This window comes from Melospiza georgiana, chromosome 2 (assembly GCF_028018845.1).
Source record: "Melospiza georgiana isolate bMelGeo1 chromosome 2, bMelGeo1.pri, whole genome shotgun sequence".
NCBI lineage: Eukaryota > Metazoa > Chordata > Aves > Passeriformes > Passerellidae > Melospiza > Melospiza georgiana.
The window spans coordinates 80,465,999-80,488,284 of NC_080431.1; the positions used below are offsets into that span (position 1 = coordinate 80,465,999).

General features: G+C 50.8%; 1 protein-coding gene across 1 annotated transcript; it reads right to left on the bottom strand.

Annotated features, from left to right (window-relative positions):
* Positions 1–6,215: 6,215 nt before the first annotated feature.
* LAG3 (lymphocyte activating 3) lies at positions 6,216–11,636 on the bottom strand. The gene is made up of 8 exons (XM_058019034.1): positions 11,567–11,636; positions 11,165–11,336; positions 10,733–10,959; positions 10,209–10,466; positions 9,744–10,037; positions 9,144–9,434; positions 8,762–8,877; positions 6,216–6,323 (listed from the first exon to the last, which is right to left on the bottom strand). Exons 1-8 carry the CDS (start codon positions 11,619–11,621, stop codon positions 6,216–6,218), a joined length of 1,521 nt encoding a protein of 506 aa, XP_057875017.1. The 5' UTR covers positions 11,622–11,636.
* Positions 11,637–22,286: the final 10,650 nt, after the last annotated feature.

Below are 22,286 nucleotides of genomic sequence, written 5' to 3' on the forward strand. Positions count from 1 at the left end.
AGCACAGCGAGAACAGCCTGAGCACTGCACACAGCTCTGCCCCTGCCAAGCAGGGGCTGTCATGTTTCCCTGCTTTATCCCCTGCAGACACACTCTGTGCTGTCTCTCTTTGCTCTAATCCCATCACCAGCAATATTTTTGCAAGCTCGTGTCAGATAGAAACAGATCCTCTCAGCGGAGAGGAGCAGCTTCCAGGCTGAGCTGGGTGATGGTCACAGCCTGCAGAGACACTGAGGGTCTCCAAGGAAGTGAGAGATAAAGGGAGAAAGGGGCCTCAGAATCCAGATGTTGAGAAAGACCTTTTAACTGGCTGCACTGGAAAGCCAAGATGCCTCCAGAGATCATCTCCTTAAAGCCAAGTTCCCTGCACATCAGTGGGGGCTCTCTGTAGACTGAAAGATGAAAGATACCCAGATGTGTTGGAAAATTAGTGACTGCCAAGTGGCATTGGAGAGAAGGAAGGACAAGTGTTTGATGCAGCATAAAAAACAGATCTTGAGGCACCTGACTATCAGCAGCTTCAAAGGCCAGGAGCATTCTCTTTGCAACAGAATAGCTGACACCTGGTGAGCCTCTCGGGGGGCATTTTGGTGCCTGATGTGGGAGCTAGAAACAACAAACTGGCTGCTGAGGGGCCCAGTGATTCACCCCAGCACAGCTGTGTTCCTCAGAAATGGGGAAATCTGGGGAGAGACACCTGTCTGCAGGAACTTGGAGGCCTAAACTGGGAAGAAAGGGCTCTCTAAGCAGATATCATAAAAGTTCTTGTGCTGATCACAGTGGAAAATCAGGAACCCCCCCAGAGAGGTCCTTCATGAGCAAGGGGGTCCCCTGTATTTAGTCAGGAGGGGTGGAGCCTGATGGAGCAAGACGAGCCCAGTGTGCTGGGAAATCAGGGACTGCTTGGAGGGCACTGACAGAGGAATCAAGAATGAAACCCGCGGAAGTGTGTCACCAAAAGTGACAGAGAGTAAAGCAAGCCTAACCAAGCCCAAGCCCATGTTAAGGACATGAGAGAAATGCGACAGGCAGGAGGGAGGTGCCTGGGGGAGTTTTTGGGAACCTGTACAGTAATATTGCTTTACTGTCTCACTGTCGCTGGCCTTGGCAAAAGCGAGGGGCAGAGGCTGGTGGAGGGGCTGTCCTGACGCGCATTTAGGAATCCCGCGCACGGTGCGCTAGGTGGCGGCATCGGCTCGGGACAAGGAGCCGGGAGGGACCGGGAGCTGTCCCCGCACAGCTCTGCCCTCCCTTAGAGCCCGCGGTTTGGGAAGGAACCCGAAAGATCACCCACTCCGACATCCTGCCCTGGGCAGCAGCGCCTTCCAATAGACCGGGATCCTTGAGCGCTGCCAGGGGTGGGGAATCCACAGCTTCTCTGGGAAACGTGTGCCAGTGCCTCTCCACCCTCACAGCGCAGAGCTTCTTCCTAATATCTCATTTGAGATTTTGAAGGGCTGGGGAGTGCCTGCGAACAGGGTGCTAACTGAGCTCCTGACAGCCCCCAAAGCTCGTTAGGGAGTTTGCTGGTGTGTCCCCCTTGGTACAAATCCTGTGTCATTTTACATACAAAGTGGGAATGCTGAGCTGGTGACAAGAAAGAAGACACACAGCGCCTGTAAAAGAAGAGGAACCTCAGTAAGAATGAGAATGACCAAATCCTTGCAAAATCTGCCCTTGTGTGTGATTTCCCGTGTTTCTGGGCTCCAGGAGTGTCCCATGTCGTCCTGCCACGGGACCCTCTGAGACCCCTGCATTCAGGTGGCAGTGACACCCTTTTCTGAGCACACCATATGACAGCTCTTGGAGGGAGAGGCATTGAACTGGCAGGCCAGAGGGATGGAAACCTAGGAGAGAAACTCTTGGGCATGATGGAATCCACAAGTATGAAAAGACTGTCCCAGATGCTTTGGAACTTAGTGGGAGGCACAAGATGCACTACCCACAACAACAGCATTCCCATAAGGAGCTTGGTTTGACAGTTTTACCTTTAGAAGGCAAAAGTAAAACCCTACATATTTTGGGTTTATGCATCAAAGTGTTGAAACAACAGAAGCAGAGTACTAAGTAATGGGATTTTTTTGCAGGATTGGTGCTGATATTTTTCCCATAAATTTGCCAAGCAAATATAAAACTCAGTATGCCTTAGTAGCCTACATAATTTGATATCTGGTTTTAACATTTTATTGTTTTGAAAAGGCTGTGCAGAATGCACAAAGACCACAATAGATCTATTTTTCTTGTAGCTCTTTTGTCAGATTATGCTATTTGCTAGAATTTAGCCTCTCACTGTAAATCCCTCAGAAGTCTGGGTTGCAGAACATCTGGACCTAGTTATGATTTTTTCTAATGATGCTGATCTTTCTTACTGAAAAAAGATTAGTTTGGGATTAAAGGTTGTCTTCCAATTCCTTTTGGAGGAGTCCTACGCAAAGGAATTTGCATGTGTAACACTTTCTTTGCATTCCTTAAGCCCTCCTCTCTGCTAAAAGGGAATCCACTGGATTTCCTATATTTTTCTAAAGTTTCCATCCACTGTGCAATGAGCTTTCGTGGCAAGGCCTAGATAGCTGGGGAGCTACAGAGTTGGCTTCTGTGAGAAGCTGCCAGAATCTTCCCCCATGTCTGACACAGCCAAAGCCAGCTGGCTCCAAGACACTGATGGCCAAGGCTGAGCCTCCAGTGATGGCAGTAGAGCCTCTGGGACAACATGGTCAAGTGGGATGAAAAGAACATGAACAACTGCAGCCAGAGAGAGGAGTGAGGATGTGTGAGAGAATCAGCCCTGCAGACACCAAGGTCGGTGCAGGAAGAAGGGCAGGAGTGCTCCAGGTGCCAGAGCACAGATTCCCTGCAGCCTGTGGTGCAGACCATGGTGAGGCAGGGCACTCTCCTGCAGCCCATGGAGGTCCATGAAGGAGCAGAGATGCACCTGCAGCCCACAGAGAACCTCACACTGAAGCAGGTGGATGCCTGATGGAGGCTGTGACCCCATGGGAAGCCCACACTGGAGCAGAGTCCTGGTTGGACTTGTGGCCCTGTGGAGAGAGAAGCCCACCCTGGAGCAGGTTTGCAGGTGGGACTGATGACCCCAGAGGGAACCCATGCTGGAGCAGTTTGTGAAAAACTGCAGCCTATGGGATGGACTCAAATTTGAGAAGTTAAGGGAGGGCTCTCTCCTGCAGGAGGAACCCCTGGAGCAGGGGAGAGTGTGAGGAGTCCTTCCTCTGAGGAGGAAAGAGCGCCAGAGATAACACCTGATGAACCGACAGCAACCCCCGTTCTCTGTCTCCCTGCACTGCTGTGGGGAAGAAGGTACAGAAAATTGGAAGTGAAGTTAAGCCTTGGAAGAATGGAGTGGTGGGATGGAGGTCTTTTAAGATTTGAGTTTATTTTCTCAATATCCTGCTTGGATTTGATTTGATTTAATTGGTAATAAATTCAGATAATTTCCCCATGGCGAGTCTGTTTTGATGTGATGATAATCAGTGAGAGATCTCTCCCTGCCCTTATCTGGACCAATGAGCCTGTTTTTACACTTTCTGCCTCCCATCCAGTTAGAGAAAGGAGTGATGGACCCAGCCAGGGTCAAATGACCACATTCTGGTATGTTGAAAATATTTATTTGAGTTTTGCACCTGTAACTGTATCCTTATGGAAAAGCATCAGGTCTCTTTCTGTCATATGTCATTTGCTTAATTTCCTGTTTCTATTTATTGACTCCACTTGAAACAGGCTTCCAGATTTGTTTGCTTTATTGTGCAGATTCTTGGTCCTTCCACCTCAACTCCACTGACTTGCCTTGTGCCATCTTGATTTGGAAATATTTTCCTACATATAGGAATAGTTTCCAGGAAGGAAAACTTAAACTGTGTAAACACTTCCAGGCTTTTGCTCACTGTAACTGCACCATGTCAGACATCTGCCTATCATGACAGGCACAGTGAACAGCTGGCTACAAGCTCAGTGTTGTTCAACTTCTTTCAGAGAGGCAGACAAAACACGGAAGGGCTGGATGGAAGTGAAGCAGAGAAAGGCTCTGTGTCTCATGTAAACCAGCACTGCTCCCCTGCTGGGCTGCTGCCTCCTCTTCCAAAGGGTCTGAGCAGAGCTGACTGTGCCCAGAGCCGGGCCTGCCCAAACTGTCTGAGAGAATGTCCCAAAATCTGGGATTTGTACCTGGAAGGTAGTGAGTCACGAGGGGATGGGGAAATAACAAAAAAGAGGCTGTGATAAAATGTGGTAAAATAATGGCCATCCAAGGTAGGATGGATTTGGGAGTCCCTCTTTTCCCAGCCTTTGTGATGGGAGAAAAGGAAATGGTGACAGTGGAAAGCTTTTAGTTCAAAACGGAGAGAGGAACTATTTTCACACAGTGAATAAGCAGATCCCAGAACGGATTGCCAGAGGAAGTCAGAGAGTACAAGGAACCAGGGAGGTTTAGACAGAGACCAGGCACACATCTGAGCAATGAGAACATCCAGGCTGTCACAGGCAGTGCTGAAAGGGATACCCGCAGGAGGAGAGAGCATCCCATTGTGTGTGAGAAGAGAGAGCAAACCCCTGTCAGGCGCTGAGAGAATGTGGTGTGATCCTGGTGGATATCGGATTGCCCCTCAGCCCCACAGGGGTTAACCAGCCTTTTCTCTACCTCCAAAGCATCTGGCAGAGAGAGGAGATTGAGCTAGACAGATCACTCCCACCTGAAAAAAAAAGGCAGTGTTATCCTTTGCCTAGGAAGATGCTGGTACCACGCTGGTCTGTCTTGCCTTTTGTTGGTTCTGCTCCAGGGTCTGCCTGAAATTGCATGGGATGGTTGAAGCAGACAAGTCTACCTCGCAGCTCTGCTGCACTTCTCTAGCATTCAGTGGAGAAAGAGGTGTCATTTTCAGTAAAATACATGGATAGCTGAGTAGCTAAAGAGCTGAGGAGTCCAGATGTGCTCCCTGGAGTGACTACTGGGTGTTACTGCAGTCTAAGGACGCCTGAGTGCATTCACTACCTGAGTGCTTAAACCTTTTGGGGAGGGAAGGGGGGACCCACACAGTAAGAAGGTCTGTTCATGTGCCTGCTGAAATAATGAAAAGCTGTTCTGGCTGAGGTGACGTTCTCTCAAGCCAAGAGAATCTTCCATCCTGGACAGGGAGCAGCCTCAGCGTGGGGCCCATGTGGGAGAAATCCCACGTGTGACTCTCATTACCAGGTGCTTCTTCTGGGGCTGCATTCAGTACCACAGTCCTCCATGGCTGCTCAGAGGGGACCTGAAGAGCATTCTCTGACTGCATGAAACTTAAACACATTGAAGGTCTGCAGAGGTGGGGCCTGGCAGACTCATGCTTACATTGCTAAGTACATCCTTAAAAGAGCCATAATGCCACTTGTCGATCTTTCAGGAAAATGTGAGGACTAAAGGAATAAATGAATGAATGAACAAGGACAGTCAGATGGGAGGAATAAAAGAAAAGAAGGCTCTGAAATGCAGCAAAAAGGAAAGACTGAACCTGTGATTCTTCCTTCTCTAGTGGCATTTAATTTCCCCTTCCTCACTGTGAAAATGTCAGAAACGAACAGGAACTTCAGTAAAACAGAACTGAAAGAGAAAGAGAAGGCAGCAAAAGCCTTAGAAATGGCTTCACACAGGCAGAGGTACACCCAGCTCTGTCAAATAGGCACGCTCCTCCACAAGCACACACAGGGGTCAGTGGGCTTTTTCATCACATGAATTTATTTTAAGTTCTAAAATTATTTTCTAATAAGTTAAAATGCTCCAAATGTGCAACAGGGCAGTGAGCAGGGCAGTGCAGGGAGAGGGAGAGGAGAAGAGAGTCAGCATGGGGGGAAAAACATTGTCAGACTGCAGGGGAGATGGATTCCAGCCATGTCCAGCATCCAAGAGTTCCACCAGAGAAAGCCTGAGAGGGAGGCCATGAAGGAGGGGCAGAGAGTGGGACAGACATGTGGCACAGAAGCAGGCAGTAGCTGCTGGCTCAAATACTGCCAGCAGCTCCAAAGCATCTGCTGGCCACCCGACTGCAGCGGCGAGTCTGCCTCGCCCTGGCTGCAGCCTGCAGCCCTTCTGCAGGCACAGAGCTCCAGGGCCCCCAGCCCTGCCCAGGCCATCCCCAGCCCTCCTGCAGAAAGGGGTCTGCCCGGCGCCCATCCCTCTCTCTCTGTGGCACACAGAGTTTCACCCTGCCATGCATGCCCTGCTTCCATCAGCACTCCGTTTGCTGCTTCTTCCCTTTCTGCTTCTCCTCCATGGGCTTCCAGGGCACACTGGCTGCAAACATCCCCTCCAGGGCTGGGAAGGCAGGAGCCCGTGCCTGAAAGGGAAGCAAGAGGCTACGTCAGACATGGGGGAGAGACGGAATGGCACAGGTCTGGGGGCTTCTCCCTGCCGTGGGGGACAGTCCTACTGCTTGCAAGCAGAAGGCTCCCATTCCCTGCCAGAGCCAGGGAAGGAGACACTCTCTGAGACATGCAATCCCTTCTGGGGAAGGCTGGCTCAGCACAATCCTCTGTGGTGTGATGGGCATAAGGAATAACAAAGACAGGACCTGGCTAAGGGAGAGCAATCACTGATCTGGGCAATGGTCAGGCCACTGTCAGGTTTGATGTATGTCAGATTGTACAACACCTTTTTGGAGAGGTAATAAAGGCATGAAGGCTTGTGCAAAATGAGATAAGAACAAATTAGAGACAGAACCACACAAGTGACTTTCTAGGCAGTGAAAAAGAGGTCGATCTCAGGGCTCCTGATAGCAGTGTAGGGTTACACACAGACAGTACAGCAAGAAGGATGAGATTAGCTAGAGAATGGCATGGTAGGTGTGATCTCAGCTAAGAGGAGGGGACTGGGGTTTGCTGACAGGTTTCTGCCAGGCTGAAGGGAAATGAAAAGCACAAGTCTTCAAAGACCAGTCATTATTGGCACAGAGAGTGTGAAAGTGCTAATGAGTTAGGCTGCTGATAAAGTTGAGGAGCCTCATTTGGAAGGAAGAGGATGAGAATATCATACAAGACACAGATATTTTAGGAGAAGGCAGCACTAACCTGAGTGACAGGATCAATGAAATGCAACAGTACTGATCAGACATTGATAGGATCAGGGGATTGGAATGGGAATTCCTAATGTGTGGGCAGCAGCCCATCAGGTGTGCACGATACACCACGGGGAGCAGGAACAGCAAGTGCAGTCTCAGAGGATGCCAGCAGAGAGAGAGAGAGAACCAGAGAAGAGCTGATATCTCTGCTCCAGGCACCACCTCACCTGCACTCTGAGGGAGGGTGAGCCCGCAGGGAGCCTGTGCAGGGAAGGGTGTGAATCACAGAACCAGAGGGTGGCTGGGGTCGGAAGGACCTTTGGAGATGATCCAGTCCTGCTAAAGCAGGGCCATCCACAGCTGGATGAGGAACTCCCATGGACAGAGGAGCTCTGCTGCCACATGGGAGCCTGGCTTGCTCAGCACACCAGGGCCTTGGGGGCAAATGCAAATGCTTTGGGACGATGAATATCCTGAATATCCTGGTGGGATGGGAGCTGTTTAAGCAAACAGCTGGACACCCATTTATAGGTACACTGTTAAGGGGTTCCCGTCCCAGGTTTTGGGCCAGAAAGGTTGGTTCTGATCACCTTGCCCTGGCCTTGCACACTTTAGAGAGTCTCACAGAAAGTGTAAAATTCTGCCTCATATTATGCTTTACCATCAATGCTGATTAAGGACGGATGACGAAGAACCTGTCACGAGCTGCTCTTGCACTACCCACAGTGGTTTCTTTAAAATTTCCACCTTGCTTCTTTTGCGATGCTGCCTGCCTTCAGCCTCCAGCCACTGGGGCTTGCTGAGACTTCTCATCAATTTTGTCACATCCCTCATGCTCAGCTCGAGGCAGTTTCAAGGCTCCCAGCTCTTTCACCAGGGTAAGCTCTTCCAAACTTATCTCGCTCTCATCGCCCAGCCCCTTCCCCACCAGAATTGTCATCATGGGCCCTTTCCATGAGACTAAGTAGGAGGCAGCTGCATCACAGCTACTCCCTTGTCTGCAAAAGGAAACCCTGAAGGATGGTTTTGCCACGTTATTAATTTGCAGAGCAATAATATGAAAACTTCAGGGAAACAGTCTGACTTGTTTGCACAGTTTTTTCCAGTGATGTGCTGGGGAGGGATTAGTCCTGGCCTGGTCTTGAGGGATCATAGAGGCAAAGGTACAAGGCAGAGTTTTCAGAGGACAAGATACCGGAACAAGCTGAGCAAATGAAGGACATTAAGTTGCAGGAAGATGAGAGCTGAGGTGTGAGGGCTGAGCCAGAAACAGCAGCCCTGCATCAATATCCGTGTCTGGGCACCAGCAGGCATTGGTACAGAACAGGGGATGGTTACATGAAAACATCCAGCTAAGGAATGAGAGAGAGGACATCTACAAAAGCCTGGCAACTGACCCTCCTCTACTACAGCATGGCTTGATCTCTGGGGCAATAAACATGAAGCTTTTCAAAGCTTAGGAGGTTTTCTTCCTTCTCTGAGGTGTCTGAGCTGCCCCTGAGGAATGCTGTGGTTAGCCAGACCTGCCAATGCCCAGGTACAATGTGCCAGTGCCATGGCTTTCCCTGTGTGTCCATGACACCATCAGCAGGCTGCTCCAGCCCCACATCTCCTCCGGCCACTGTGTCCCCAGCGCCTTTCACTGCTGTCTCTGGAGTAATCTGGGCAAGGTCAAATAAGGGTGGAGAAATAACAGGAGTGGGGTGATGGACACTTACCCTTTTTTGTAGGGCCAGAGCCACCACACAAACGGCAAGCAGGAAGAAGAGGGTGAGTGTGAGCCCAAAGGTAATCTGCCCACTAAAGATGGAGGGAGCGCTGGAGACCTGGGCCCCTGTGAGGAGGAACCACAGTGAGGAAGGAAGGGATGGTTGATTCTGCACAAGGAATGGGTGGGACAGCACAGCAACAGGCAAAATAGGAAAGAGGTAGGCAGGGAACTGGAAGGAGCAGCATGAGGAACTGGTGACAGCTAAGAAGATGGGACCCAAGTGGTGTAAGGGGAGAAGGACAGGATGAGGCTGAGAGAGGAAAGGGCACCAGAGAGCTAAGCAGGTGAGGAGAAGAAGAGGTTGTTTGCAGAGCCACGGGGGACAGTACCTGTGATCTGCAGGTCATACTCCACTGCTCCCAGTCTGCCTTCTGGGCCATGCACGCTGCATTCCCAGTTGCCCGTGTCCTTTTGTGACACTTGGGGTATTTCCAAGGTAGGTCCCACCCGGGAGCTGTGGCTCTCCAAGCTATGGGGAGTAGCCAGAGCCAGCTTGCTCTTAGTGGGGGCTGAGTCAAGGTGAGTCCACTGGAAACGCTCATGTCCCTGGGCGTGTGTGAGGCTGCAGATGAGCAGCAAACGAGTCCCCTCAGAAACTGGTCCTTGGATGCTCGGAGTCACTGTGGCAAAGGGGAAAAAGCAACCTCAGGAAAACCTGCAGGCATGTCCACATCTCTTCCTTGTCCATTCTTCTGCTATTGAATCTTTTCTTTAGTACTCCCTCTACATTATTTTTTTTGTCTTTCTCATTCTTAAGAGGAATAATCAAGTCACCCAGGAAAGCCCCCGATTCCAGCAGAGTCCAATGCAGTGCAATGCCCTGAACAGAGATCTTGTTTCCTTCCCCCAGGGTGGGAACCCATGACCAGGAGCTCATTGCACAGACAGGTGGGGGTGTTTATCTGCAGTGAGGGACCCCAGTCTCTCACCTGTAAGCACGGCCAAGGTCACGTCCCTGCTGATTGTCCTGTGTCCCACCGAGACAGCGCAGCGGTACTGCCCTGCATCGCCCGGCCCCACCACGGGGACGTGCAGGGGGAAGCTCCTGCTGCTCAGGTTCTGGGAGATGCCCCTGTCTTCCAAATGTCCTCCTGCAAGATGGCTCCAGTGGGCTGCCACCACCCTCATCCCAAGGGCTCTGGGAAGGTAGCTCAGACTGCAGGGTAGATCGGCTGCAGAGCCAGCTGCTGCATAGACCACAGGGCTGCTTGGGCCATCAAAACCTGAACCAGGGAAAGAAGGCAATGTGGGGTGGTGTCTGGAAAGAGCTCCTCAGGGACGTGACTGACCTGGGAAGTGAGGAAAGGTGGGAGCTGGGGCCGTGGGGGTTAGTCAGTCACATCAAAGGGATCAGCCTGGGGATGCTGGGGTATCAGCACAGAGGCTGAGCTCACCCAGAATTTGCAGGTTGAAGGTGGCAGAAATGATCTCCTTATCAGAGTAGCGAAGCTGGCAGCGCCAGGAGCCCGCGTCACTCATGGCTGGATGGAGGATGGAGAGAGTCCCGGACAAGGAGCAGAAGGTCCTGGAGGTGGGGCCCAGGTGCTCCTTGTGGAACCAGCACGTCTCCACAAGGCTGGCCCGGTGGCTGGAGTTGCAGCTCATCGAGAGCATCTCACTTTCTATCACCGGACTGGGAGGACTGAGGGTCACTGCAAAAAGAAGGGTTTGGGTTGGGGGTGAGCTGAGGTCATAGGGGAGCCACCAAAGCCTTCTTTGTGTCTGTGCTGCTCCAACTTCATCCCTCAGGCAGCTCTCCCTGCAGAGCTGAGGGCAGACAGCAGCAAACTGCACTTTCCAGAGGGCGCTGCCTGTGCCAAACACGGCCCCGCCAAACACGGCATCCCCACCCCATCCCACCTTTACAACCTCCCTGGTCCCAAAATCACCTTTCCCCAGGTTTTCCATCCTGTCCTACCTGTGATCACCCCCAGCTCCACGAGGCAGCTGTGCACCTCTGTCCCGTATTTCACCTGTGCCTCGTAGAGCCCCGCGTCCTCGCCGCGCACGGGCACGATGCGCAGGGAGAAGTTGCCATTGCGCAGGGCGGAGTCCTGGAGCGACACCCGGGGCTTCATGAGCTGGGCTGTCTTCTGCAGGCCCGAGTAGCCCACCTCCAGCACCACGTGTGGCTCCTGGTGCACGCTGCAAGCAAGACAGGGAGCAGCTCATGCCAGAGGCAAACACGAGATCAAGGGAGGGGGCAGGAAGGAGGGAATATGGGGAAGGAAGGAAGGAAGGAAGGAATATGGGGAAGGAGGGAACATGGGGAAAGAGAAATGGGGCTCAACGGGCCTCCAACCCTCCCATTCCCCCAGAAGGACTCGTGTCTCTTGTGGCCCTGGCATACCTTCCCCCATGCCTTTTCCACAGCACGGATATCTTGTCAGGCAGCTGCTTTGAGCTCTCCCTTGTCTTTCTGGGGCCCAAGTGGCAGGGCAGCACGGCTGAACTCCCCTCTCTGACCCACACTTTCTGCTCCCTGCTTCTCCCCTCCAATAGTCCTGGTAGGATGTGGCCAGCTGTAACGAGATGGAGAGTTGAGCAGAGAGCAGGATTCGGTGTTATCCCACTCTGGGGTGGGGATGCCATCTTTGCCAGGCTGGGTTAGGATACAGCATGATGCCTGGCCACCTTCTGTGGAGTTGGAAGGGCAGAAATTCTCCCTTCTAGCCATTCCAGGGATCAAGTAACACCCAGACTCAGATTTCTGAGCTACTCTGCCCTCCCCAGTATGTTCAGCCCCTCTTACCAGTGAAAGGCAGCAGAGTGAAGATGAGGAACAGCAGCAGGGACACCAGCCTCATGGTGGCATCCAGGAGACAGGCTGCTTCTCACTCAGCTCTGTGCTTAAGGAGGTCCAAAGCTTGAAGAGATCAGCAAAAGTGAGGCATGGGCAAAGAAGGTTGTCAGAAAGGGTGGGTGAGCACGGAGGGGTCAGTGGGATGACCTTGCTCTCCTGCTCTCTCTCTGCCTCTGATCAAAGCATTTCCCTCAATGCCTTTATAGTGCAGGTGGGCAGCGAGTTTCCCCGTATCACTGCGAGGATGCGTCACGACCAAGAAAGCAGCAGAGCCCGAGGCACGTGAGGGCAGAGAGGGAGGGACCAGCGACACTGCTCTAAGCATCTTTTAGTGGAAATTCTCTGGGTCGCTGTTGTTTTTCTAACACGTTTCGCTTCTATATAGCCAGTGGAAAAAGTGTAGAAGACACTTCCCAGCAAGTACCCTTCATGTTTTTCTTTCATCTCTTGCCTTTTTTGGTTTGATCTTCCCGTCTCTTACAGGTTCTCTCTAATTCTTTCAGGCCTTTTGAGAACATGTTGGTCTTTTTTTTCTGCTGTTCTTTCTTTTGTTGGTTTTCTTATTATTATAATTTTTTTCCCCCTTCTTTAATCTTTCCAATGTGCTGACTTCTTGGCTTTTTCTCATTGGTCAGTTGACAGGCAGCGTGAGGAAAGGCTAATGCTCCATGCTAAGCTCCGACCAGGACACATGTGACTCATCAACCTAGAGTCCAGGCATGGTATGGGACACACCTGAGGTGGTCCAAGGAGGCAGAGGGGAGCATCCAAAGGGGAACAAAAGGCTCTGAAAAGATGAGCTGCGTGCTGTGGCACTGTGAGGAGCGCGAGGAAGGAAGCCTCCTGCTCCTGCAGCTCTGGGGGAAACCCACTCGAGCTCATGTGCTGAGGGGGCTCATCCTGGCCCCCATGCAGCTGGTGACCTTTGCACAGGACAATACATTTCCATCCACGTGCCTCATCCTGGGCCCCCTCTTTGTCTCAGAGAACCCCCACTGTTGTGGTTCACAGTTTCCAGCTACCCACTGGCTCTGACTCTTTCAGGTTATCAGCCCTTTGTGATGAGTGTCAGACAGCCAAGCCCCTCGGTGGCTCATCCACCAAGGGCTTGGGCTTTTTCTGAGGCTGAGGGAAGGGAGGTGACTCATAGTGGCTGCTCTTGACTGTAGAAGGAATTCTTATTTGCTCTCTGGTTTTCCTCAGCTGTGTGGTGGAGGTGGAAGATAAAAGCGAGCCAGTGCTTTGCTTTCCCTCAGCAGAGCTCTGTTGTAGGGACAGCTCTCAGGTCTTTCATCCCACGTGGCTCCTCAGCCTCCTGAGCAGTGGGGCTGGTGTTCAGGTGTGGCCTTGTGTGCCTCCATGCCCCTGAGGGCTGCTCTGCATGGCCCTTCATGCCCTCTTGTGTGACACTGCCATGGGGATGGCATGAGAGAAGAGGAGACAAGTGAAGATGGGGGAGAACTTGTGACAGTTGTCAGGAGGTGTTTTTTCCTCCTGTTCAAGAAAAACAGTTTGTGGTGACCAGTTCAGGCAGAAAACATCAAGTTCTCTTTCCCTTGAATCAGCAGCGCAAGAATGGTGTGAGTGTGTGGGTGCAGACGAGAGAGAGAGAGAGAGAGAGAGAGAGAGAGAGAGAGAGAGAGAGAGAGAGAGAAATTGAGAGAGAGAGAGAGGAGGGAGCTGAACTGTGGTGGGGAGACACGTAGGGCTCCACAGTCCAGCAGCCTCTGCTCCCCCTCTCCTGGCTTTTTCCAGGGGACACACCAAGCTCACTGCTCTCCCCTTCGTTTCAGCCCTCCCTGCACTGGTAGCCTTGGCACCCTGGCACTGTCCCCCTCTCGCCCCCCAGACCATCCTGAGTGGAATGGGAAAAGCTTGTCCCTTGTAAGGACCAGCAAAGGAGAGGATGTGCTTCCATCCCCAGAGGTGGTCCTGAGGGACTGATGGACAGCCCTGGAAAATGCTGGGCATTGCCTGGCACTGGGGGGACATCTGGGGCTCATTGTGCTGAGTGAGCACGTTGTGAAATGAAGGTTTTGGAGGCACTTTTTTACTCAGCACCAGGCTATCTTTAGCAGAGCCACGGTGACGTTTCTGCCTAACGACCCACTTTAACTGCTGACTCCTCGAGTGGCATTTTCGTCATCTCCCAGAACAGGACATCGGCGCAGAGATAGCAGTGACCGGAGCAACATCAGCATGGGAACCTCTTCCCAGAAGTGCCCGTGTGAGTCCCCTGGGCTGGGAGGCTGCCAGGCACCTGTGGGACGCTGCAGAGCCATGGGAAGTGACAGGCAGGATACACGGGAGTGCCAGGGGCAGGGGGACAGAGCCCAGCTCACCAAATGCTCCTTCAGGAGCAACGCCAGGCACTAGGAGCTCCGGCCAGTCGCACCCAGAGCAGATCTCAAAGCTCTAGCTGGTCAGAGTGACCTCAAGATGTGTTAGAAAATCTCTTTTCCCAGCCTGGCAGTCGAAAAAGGAGTCAGAGCTCTTCACTTCTCGGTCTCAAGGTTGTTTATTGTATCTTATCTATGAAATTCTTTCTCCTGACCTGCTGAGGTCCGCTCAGCAGGACAGTCAGAGGCACTTTGCCCCCTCAGAGGTGGTGTTATCTTTTTATACTAAAAACTACATGTACAATGTTTACAATAACTTTCCAATACCTATCACCTATGTTAGACAGTGAGCTTCTACTCTAAACCAATCTAAAAGTACCAACATCACAGCAGAAGATGGAGGCCAAGAAGAAGAAGGAGAAAGGCTGGACACACCCAGATCCCTCCATCTTGCCCCCTGAACCCCCATTCTAAAAACTCCAAAAAAATCTATTTTTCACCCTGTGACAAACTAATTATTATTCTACTTAGACTTTCATGGCTTGCAGATCTTCATATAAGGTTGGTAATTTGCTCCATGGGTCACAATCAAACTCACAGGCATCCTGGACTCTGTGCCAGGGTCTCTGAGCCCCCTGGCAGGGTCCTGGCAATCCAGGACAGCCAGAGGGATGTCCTGAATTCCCACAAGCAGACACCTTGTGCGTGACCTTAATACATGGCTTTTCTTGTCTGTCTTGGCATGTCTTACAGATGCAAACCACCCCGACCAAGAAAAATAGGAGTAGACAACATTGTTCTGCAGTATCATCGAGTTAGTGTCGCTGAAGGAATTTTTGGTTGTGTTTCCAGGTCGCTGTGGTACCATATTTTCCTCTGAGACATTCCACTTTCTCGTTTTGGTTCTTGCAGCATCAAGTGTGAAGCTGGTCACAATCTTCTGCTTTATGCTGACTTTGTGAGGTGCTGCAGAATTTATTTGCAGGCTATAGCTGATGTAAGGAACCACGCTGTGGGTTATCAGCTGGCCTGGGTGTTCCTGAGATAGAGCACCCTGCAGAAGGAGCTCCTGTAAAACCTCCTGACTGCTGTTTGCCCAGCGCAAAAGCAAACACAGCAAGCAAAAACAAGTCACTTACTAAGAAGAGATAACTAATAACTCCATGGCAAGGGACTGTAAACAGAAAGCAGCCACACCTGGGGAAACAGAAGGGAAAGTCTGGCAGGGACGTGGTGTGAGCAAGAGCTGCTGGGCAGGTTGGTACTCAACAGGCGCCTGCACGGGCAGCAGGGATCCAGGGATCAGGCTGGGATTAACTGCAAGACTTCTGGCACTGCCTGGGGAGCTTAGGGAGCTAAAAGACATCTGAGGTCAGCTGCAGAGGGGAAGGAGTGGAGCTGCCCCTCTCTGGGCACTGGGGACACACACAGAGGTCCCCAGGCCACCACCCTGCTGCAGCAGAGTGCTGAAACAGAAAGAGGCAGTGCCCACGTCTTTGCAGGCTTTGTGTGAAATGCAGAGTGGGGAAACACATCAAAACAGCACCCCTGGGGCAGAGGGGCACCAAAATAGCACCCCTGGGGCAGAGGGGCATAGAAATAGCACCCCTGGGGCAGAGGGGCATCGAAATAGCACCCCTGGGGTAGAGGGATGCCAGCCATTCCACCCACACAGAGAGCCACGGTGGTTTCCACCAAGGCACCAACCTGAGATGCGTTCTGTGTGTGAGATTAAGTTGAGGGTGGGCACAAACTTCCTTTTTTGAGGGAGGAAGTGGCTGCTCCAGTCTTCCTTCTGTCCCTCCGTGATGCCTGGAAGCAACAAATTATCCCCCTAGGGGCGGGATATACCACATGTCAGAGGGATCCATTCATCCCGGGTGAGGGTGCCAAAAAGGAGTGGGGAGAAGAGGACTGGAAAGGAGAAAGTTCACAGCACTCAGCAGGTCTGGGTGATACCAAAATGTGCCCTGCAGAAGTTCTTGGAGTAGGAAGAGTGACTGGATGCCTGGCTTGGAGGGTTTTCTGAAAAGGGTTTTTTCAGGTTTTTAGAGGGTGTGCTGGATGGGCAGTGCCTGAGTCACCCCAGGTCTCTGATATGCTGCTGAAGAGAGTCTAGCAGTGGCCTGCTTCCCAGAATCCCACAGGAACACATTCAGGAATGGTAGCTTTATGGGGTTTTTGGACAAATCTGCAGCCTCTTTCTGCAGTGCTATAGGCAAGCACCCTTTGTATGACAATCCTCAGCAGACAGCTGAATATCCCAGAGAAATCTGAATTAGAAAATCAGGAGCAGCACTGGGAGGTGCCAGCTGAAGCCGTGGGCTGCATTTCTGCTAAAAAAAAAATCCTGGTAATTTAATTACTGAAGAGAATCTGCAGCACTCATGGGCATGTTTGGCAGCTGGCAACTTGAATCTGGCCAGCATTCGCTGTGGAGAAGTGTGAAACTATTCTCTTCCAAAAGACCCTTCCTGCAGGAAAGATGGGATGCTGCAGGATCCCCTTCAGTTGTCCAAAATTACCTGTGGAGATGGTGATGGCTCTTCAGTGCCTTGGCCAGTATCTAGTTAAGTGATGTCTTTGATGCCACAGCCCCTGTGTTTTGCAACACACAGGGTGAGGTGGATTAACTACAAAAATCCATGCAGCAGGCTGGGTTACATTTTGACTCCATCTGTCATTGCAGCATTCATGCTTTTAATGCAATGGAAAAACATGCAACAGCCTCCCAAACATGCCAGGGCTGCAGTGGGTTCTCTCAAGCACAAAGAGGTACCCAGGAGCTCAACATGTGGTGGCAAGGTGGTGTCAGGACAGGCTCTGGGGCTGATGCTGGACATGCAGTGAAACCAGGGCACCCACATTCCCCCAACAGACTGCAAAACATCCCCTTCTCAGGTGTGGCCTCTTTGGTTTTCAGTCTCTTCACAGTTTGCAGGGAGACTGTACAACTGCTTTTCCTGGAGATGTTTTGGCCTGTGGGACCTCCAGAACAGATGTGGGTTGTGTCTGCTGGCCTTAAGACCCGGCAGCAGATCTGGGGGAACAATAAATTTCTCCTGAAGCCAAGAGAGAAAGTTTGATCCACATATTCCAGGCTCATATTCCCATTGCTGCTGTTTCTCTCAATTGAGAGTATGGAATTTCCTCAGAGAAAAATCACCACAAAAGGATGTGCCTTCTGCTCCTGGGGCTCAGACCCTTTCTGGGCCCTGCTCTGGGCAGCACCATGGCTCTCTCCAGCACAGCAGAGGCACCTTGGTCATGTCTCAGATGCTGCTGCTCAGGGCTCAGAGGGGTCTGGCGCTGGGCTTAGCTCCATGTGTGTCCTGAGGAGCTGTGAAAAGTAGATGTGATCCATGTGCTGTGTTTTCATGGTGCATGGTGGCAGGAGAACAGGAGCCCATGGCGCACTGCATCTCTGGAAGCTGCCGGCAAACATTTCATAAATAGTGAATATGCTGTTCCTTTCTTAGTGGGAAAGCTAGATATGGAAAGTGTAGGGTAACTAAAGGAGCATGTGATGCTATGAGAAATCATTTGCAGAAGAGTACAGCCACAGGGAAGGTTGCTGTGGGTGATGGCACAGCAAGGAAGAGCACAGCAGTGCTCCAGAATAGTCCTGAAGAGAACAAAGTCTCTGATTTGGTGATCCCCAGCCACTTGGCTCTGAACAAAAAATTGCTAGGGAAGGAGATGGCACATTTTTAAACTGAAAGGGCTCGTTGTGAATCAAAATGGATTTATTCCTTTATAGCTGAGTTTTCAGCTGGATCAATTCTCTGCTGCTCATCAGTGTTGACAAAAGAGAGGCAGCAGGAGAGATGGAAGGGAGGATGGGATTGCCCCTCTCTGCAGCACCACCCATTTGTGCTGGGCTAACAGGATGGTGTGCCAGACTGCAGTTCAGAGGGTGCTGGCAGCTGAGCTGTTCTTTCAGTTTCCTCTCCACCTGGCACCCCAGGGCAGGTAGCACCCTGTGTACTTCTGTGGGATATCTCCTACTGCCCCACAGGAAAAAGGCCCACAAACCCAAACAAACCCTCCTGTTTGTCAGGCACAGCATCACAGGGAGATTCAGGTGGGAAGGCACCTCTGGGTCCCCACTCCACCCCTCTGCTCCCAGCGGGTGATTCTCACTAGACTGGGCTGCTCAGGGCCTGGCCCAGGTGCATCCTGAGCACCCCAATTGTGGATAATCACTGCTTGCTGAGCTCCTGCCTTCAGCCAAGAGTCCTGGCTGGCTCTGAGTGCCCCCATTCTTACCATGCTGGGAGAGGACTGGCACATAGAACAGGCTTTCCTGGTGTAAGGGCTGGCCCTTACTCACCCTCAGAGGAGGCTAGGACCAAAGAGCTGGAACTATGAATGGACTTGAAAATTTCCAGGGAAGGGTGGGGTCTCCTGTGTCACTATGAGAGATCTGGGTTCCCAAAATGGAGAGCAAACTGAGTATTAGAAAGTTGGTCACTGGGGTGCAATTGAGGCGACAGGGAGTAAACATGGTTTTAAGCTTGATTTTTTTTTTTTTTTTTGTGCCATTTATAATTGTTCCTGGTTCTAAGAAGTTTCAGACATCAGATCCCTTTCTCCAGGAGAAGCACACTCTGAGCAGCAATTCTCTCTCCTGTGACAGGTTTCTCTGCCAGGTTTTCCTCTGAAAGCCACAAAAGACCCAAGGACTCTCTTTAGCTGCACAGCGTGGGAGAGAGCAGAAGATAAAACAGCTAATGCTTTTGTGGCCTGTGTAAACACTTGAGACCCTTTGCTGAGGAGATGAAAGTCTCCTGGAAATTCAGACTATGTCAGCTTCCAGTGCTGGGCTGCCACAGGATTTGTTCAACATCCAAATGTCCGTGGATGTCTTATACTGCCAAGACATGGTGAGGAGGCTTCAGAGCCCTGCAGGTGTGACTGTCCCTGCTGGCAGGGGGCATCTGTTTGGCAAGGTTCAGGGGAAGCCACTGCCTCCTAAGAGCCCTGGTAAAGTCACACTTGGAATTCAAACATAAGGCTCTGTGTTGAGGAACCAAGCATGTGGATCACACTTCCAGAAGAGAATACAGTATCCTGGGAAGACAAGACTCCAGGGAGGGAGATGGATGATAACATGCTGTATAAAATGGGATCTCAAAGAGTGAACAGATTGTGTTACCTCTGTTTACAGCACAAGTTACTGGAATGTGTCCATATTTCGAAAAAGGATGTGGAAAAATGGAAAAGGATTTAGAAGATTGGTACAAAAAAAATCTCACTTGAGAGCCTGGGGATCTTGCTTTGAAATGAATGAACTTGAGGTGTTTGATTTCTTCTACATAATCTGAAGAAAACAGTGGTGAGCTCAGGCAGCAACTTTACTGCAAACAAACAGAAATTAATGTTATGTGTCACAAAGACTGTATAATTCTTGTTGGAGGATGATGTGGAGGCCAGGAGTACAAATGAGTTCAAACACAGATGGGGTTATTTGTGGAGGATCAGTTCCTCTCTGGCTTTTAAATATGCTGACCTGGTGTGAGTGGCAGCTGAGGATGTCCCTGACTCTTGCACAATCCATCTTTCATATTCTTTTCCCATGAGCAGAAGATGTGAGCAGGAGGCAGGCTCTCCACTCCAGCAGAGGAACACACAGATGACCAGAGGTTCTAAACTAAACCCCAAAATCTGCCTGGAAAGGAGGTGCATGTTTCTCTTGCTGTGGCCTCTTCGCCACCTGCAGATGGTGAAGCACCATGTTAACATGAAACATGGTCAGTGGCATCCCTTGCTCATCCCCAGGATATGGGACTCCACAGGATTAAGGAAATTGAGCCAGGCAATCACCACTATAAGAATAAAACAGTATCTGCTCAGATTTCTCCAGGATTTTCCCTTACTCACAGCCCTGACTGGAAGGGCTCCCAGAGAGTTGGTGCGTGCCCTTTTCAACATTCAGAAGTAAAAGCCAGCTTGTGTTGCTCTGCAAGAAAACTCCACTGGAGGGAAACCATGGATGAGCATGGCTGCTGAGCTGAGGCACACAAGGCACAGGGAAAAGCAAGGAAAAAGCTCCTGGACTCAGATGAAGTGAGGTGGTGGTGGTGGCATGTGGGTGTGGGGACTTTCCTGTGAGTTTGGCAGGGACTGCCTGTTTTTTCCCTAGCTACAGGTGCTCAGAGGGCTCATTTGTTCCAGCCCTGAAGGAGATACAGGAGTTTCTATGTTTTCTTTTATTTTTTTTTCAATTGTTATAATTTTCTCCTGTGTGTTGCTTATTAAGTCAAAATAAAAGTCACTGTGAAGAACTGCTAACCCCAAGGGCTCTGTGTGGCCCCTGTCTGAACTGTAAAACCAGATCAGCTTGTGCAGAGGAGGAAATAGAGGCAAAACGCTCCAGCCATGAGCCAAGGTAAAGTTCAGAAGCCTTAATAATGGAAAAGGAGGCTACAGTCATACTGGCACAAGTGTAGTTATTTAAAAGGGGAAAAAAATTAAACCAAGCCAAGAGCAACAGCATTTCCTGATCTGTGAAAAACAAATGTTTGGGGTCAATATAAAAAAAGCAGGGGTCCTCAAAGTGAAGTGGCATACTCATTCAAGGGTCAGAAGATGATCTGACCTTCCCAGGTTCTTGAGGGTGGGATTCCACCTTGCAGCTGTTTTCATGAGGAAACAGATCCAAGAGATGCTCTTCCAAGCTTGCCTTCCTGTCTCAATGCCACAGGGATTGACAGCCCCTGGCTACACGCTCACTGCCACTGGCACAATTTCTGATAGTATGATCCTTCGTGGGGTTCTAGGACAGACCAAGGTAAAGGAGGAGGAGGAAAAAATGTGAGTGTGTAACTAGAACAGGGAATAACTAAAATGACTTCCATGGCATGTTCCTATAGACTGGGCACAGCTGAGTGGATGATAAAATGTGCTGAGGGTGGAAAGGACAGAAAACTTTTAAAATGCTATTGCTGCTACGTAGAACTGAAGCTGTGGACAGTGAGGAAACCAGGCCCTACCTCCTAAGGGTGGGACAGTCAAACTCCAGTCCTCTACCCAGGGGATGCAATAAGGGAAGGAACACTTCTGGGAAAGAGTCCAAAATCCATATGTGTCTTTCTAGGGGAGGTCCCTTGGGCTCGCCTTGGACTGTCCACAGGCAAAGGAAAGGACTGTGTCTCCTGAAGCCAGAGAGACACCTGTGTGCGTTCAAACCATCCTGGGGACAGCAGCCAGGACCAGTCTGACCTGAGTGACCACACAGGGACCTCTCAGCTCTCCATGTTCACCTGGTGGGTGAGCAGAGCCATTCCCAGCTCCAGCCCGCCCTGTGCCGGCATTTTGGGTGCAGGGACGCCGGGGTGAAGCCGGCTCCAGTCGGCGCTCAGGGACACGCCGGGCCGGGCGCCACCAGGGGGCCCTTGGAGCGCCATGAGGGCTCCAGCCGAGCCTCTCCCGGGATAAATCCGTCCCAGGGGAGCAAGAAAGGCAACGTGGGGTGAGCCCTGCACGCTGAGAGGTCTGAGCCACGTTTGGGTGCGCTGCCTGCTCTCCCAGGCTGCTGCTCTGCTTCAGTGTGAAAAACGCCAGTAACTTGTTTTTAAAATTTTTAAAAGTTTAATAGTAATAAAATGGTTAAAAAGAATAGTAACACAATTAGAGTAATAACAATTTGGACAATTTGAATTAGGACAATATGAGACAATAAAAACGAAGAGCTACAGACGTCCAGGTACCTTTTTCGGGGCAGCATGAGCCCCCAAAAGGACACCTGTTAACAGAGGATTAACCCTTAAAAACAATAGTCTGTTGCATATTCATACACCTCATACATGATGCATAAATTCCATCCAAACACAGGATTCTGTCTGGTCAGTGTCAACTTCTTCCTCTGAATCCTAACAGCACCTTCGAGGTGGGAAGAAGTTCGCTTCTTCTGATAAGCGGGCAATAAATTCTTAAATTCTTTTTCTCTGAAAGATTTAGGTGTCCTGTGGCTGCTATCTCGCTGCAAGTCCTTTCTGTTAAACAAAGCATCTTACATAGCACAGTTTCTATTTTAACATTTTTTATGGCCTAAAACTATATTTAACACACTACTTAAGAGAATTAATACAGCATTACTTTCTAACACAACACATATAATATTCATTTTAATATTTGCGAAAAGCCAATCATAAAATACATGCGTTTTTCACATTCAGCTTGGGAAAAGAGATTTGGTTCAGCCTTTGCGCCCCAAGTTCAGGCAGGAGGACTTGGTCCTGCTGGGGGTCACTCCGGAGTCCTCAAGGATAAGAACATGTGCAGCACTAGGGTGTCCTGCTGTGCAGCACCTGGGTCACCACAGGTGT

Coding starts and splice junctions, on each gene's coding strand:
- LAG3 (XM_058019034.1), bottom strand. CDS start 11,621: ATGAGGCTGGTGTCCCTGCTGCTGTTCCTCATCTTCACTCTGCTGCCT. Junction 9,435..9,743: donor GACCTTGGCCGTGCTTACAG/GTGAGAGACTGG, acceptor CCTTTGCCACAG/TGACTCCGAGCATCCAAGGA. Junction 6,324..8,761: donor CTCTGGCCCTACAAAAAAGG/GTAAGTGTCCAT, acceptor CTTCCCTTTCAG/GCACGGGCTCCTGCCTTCCC.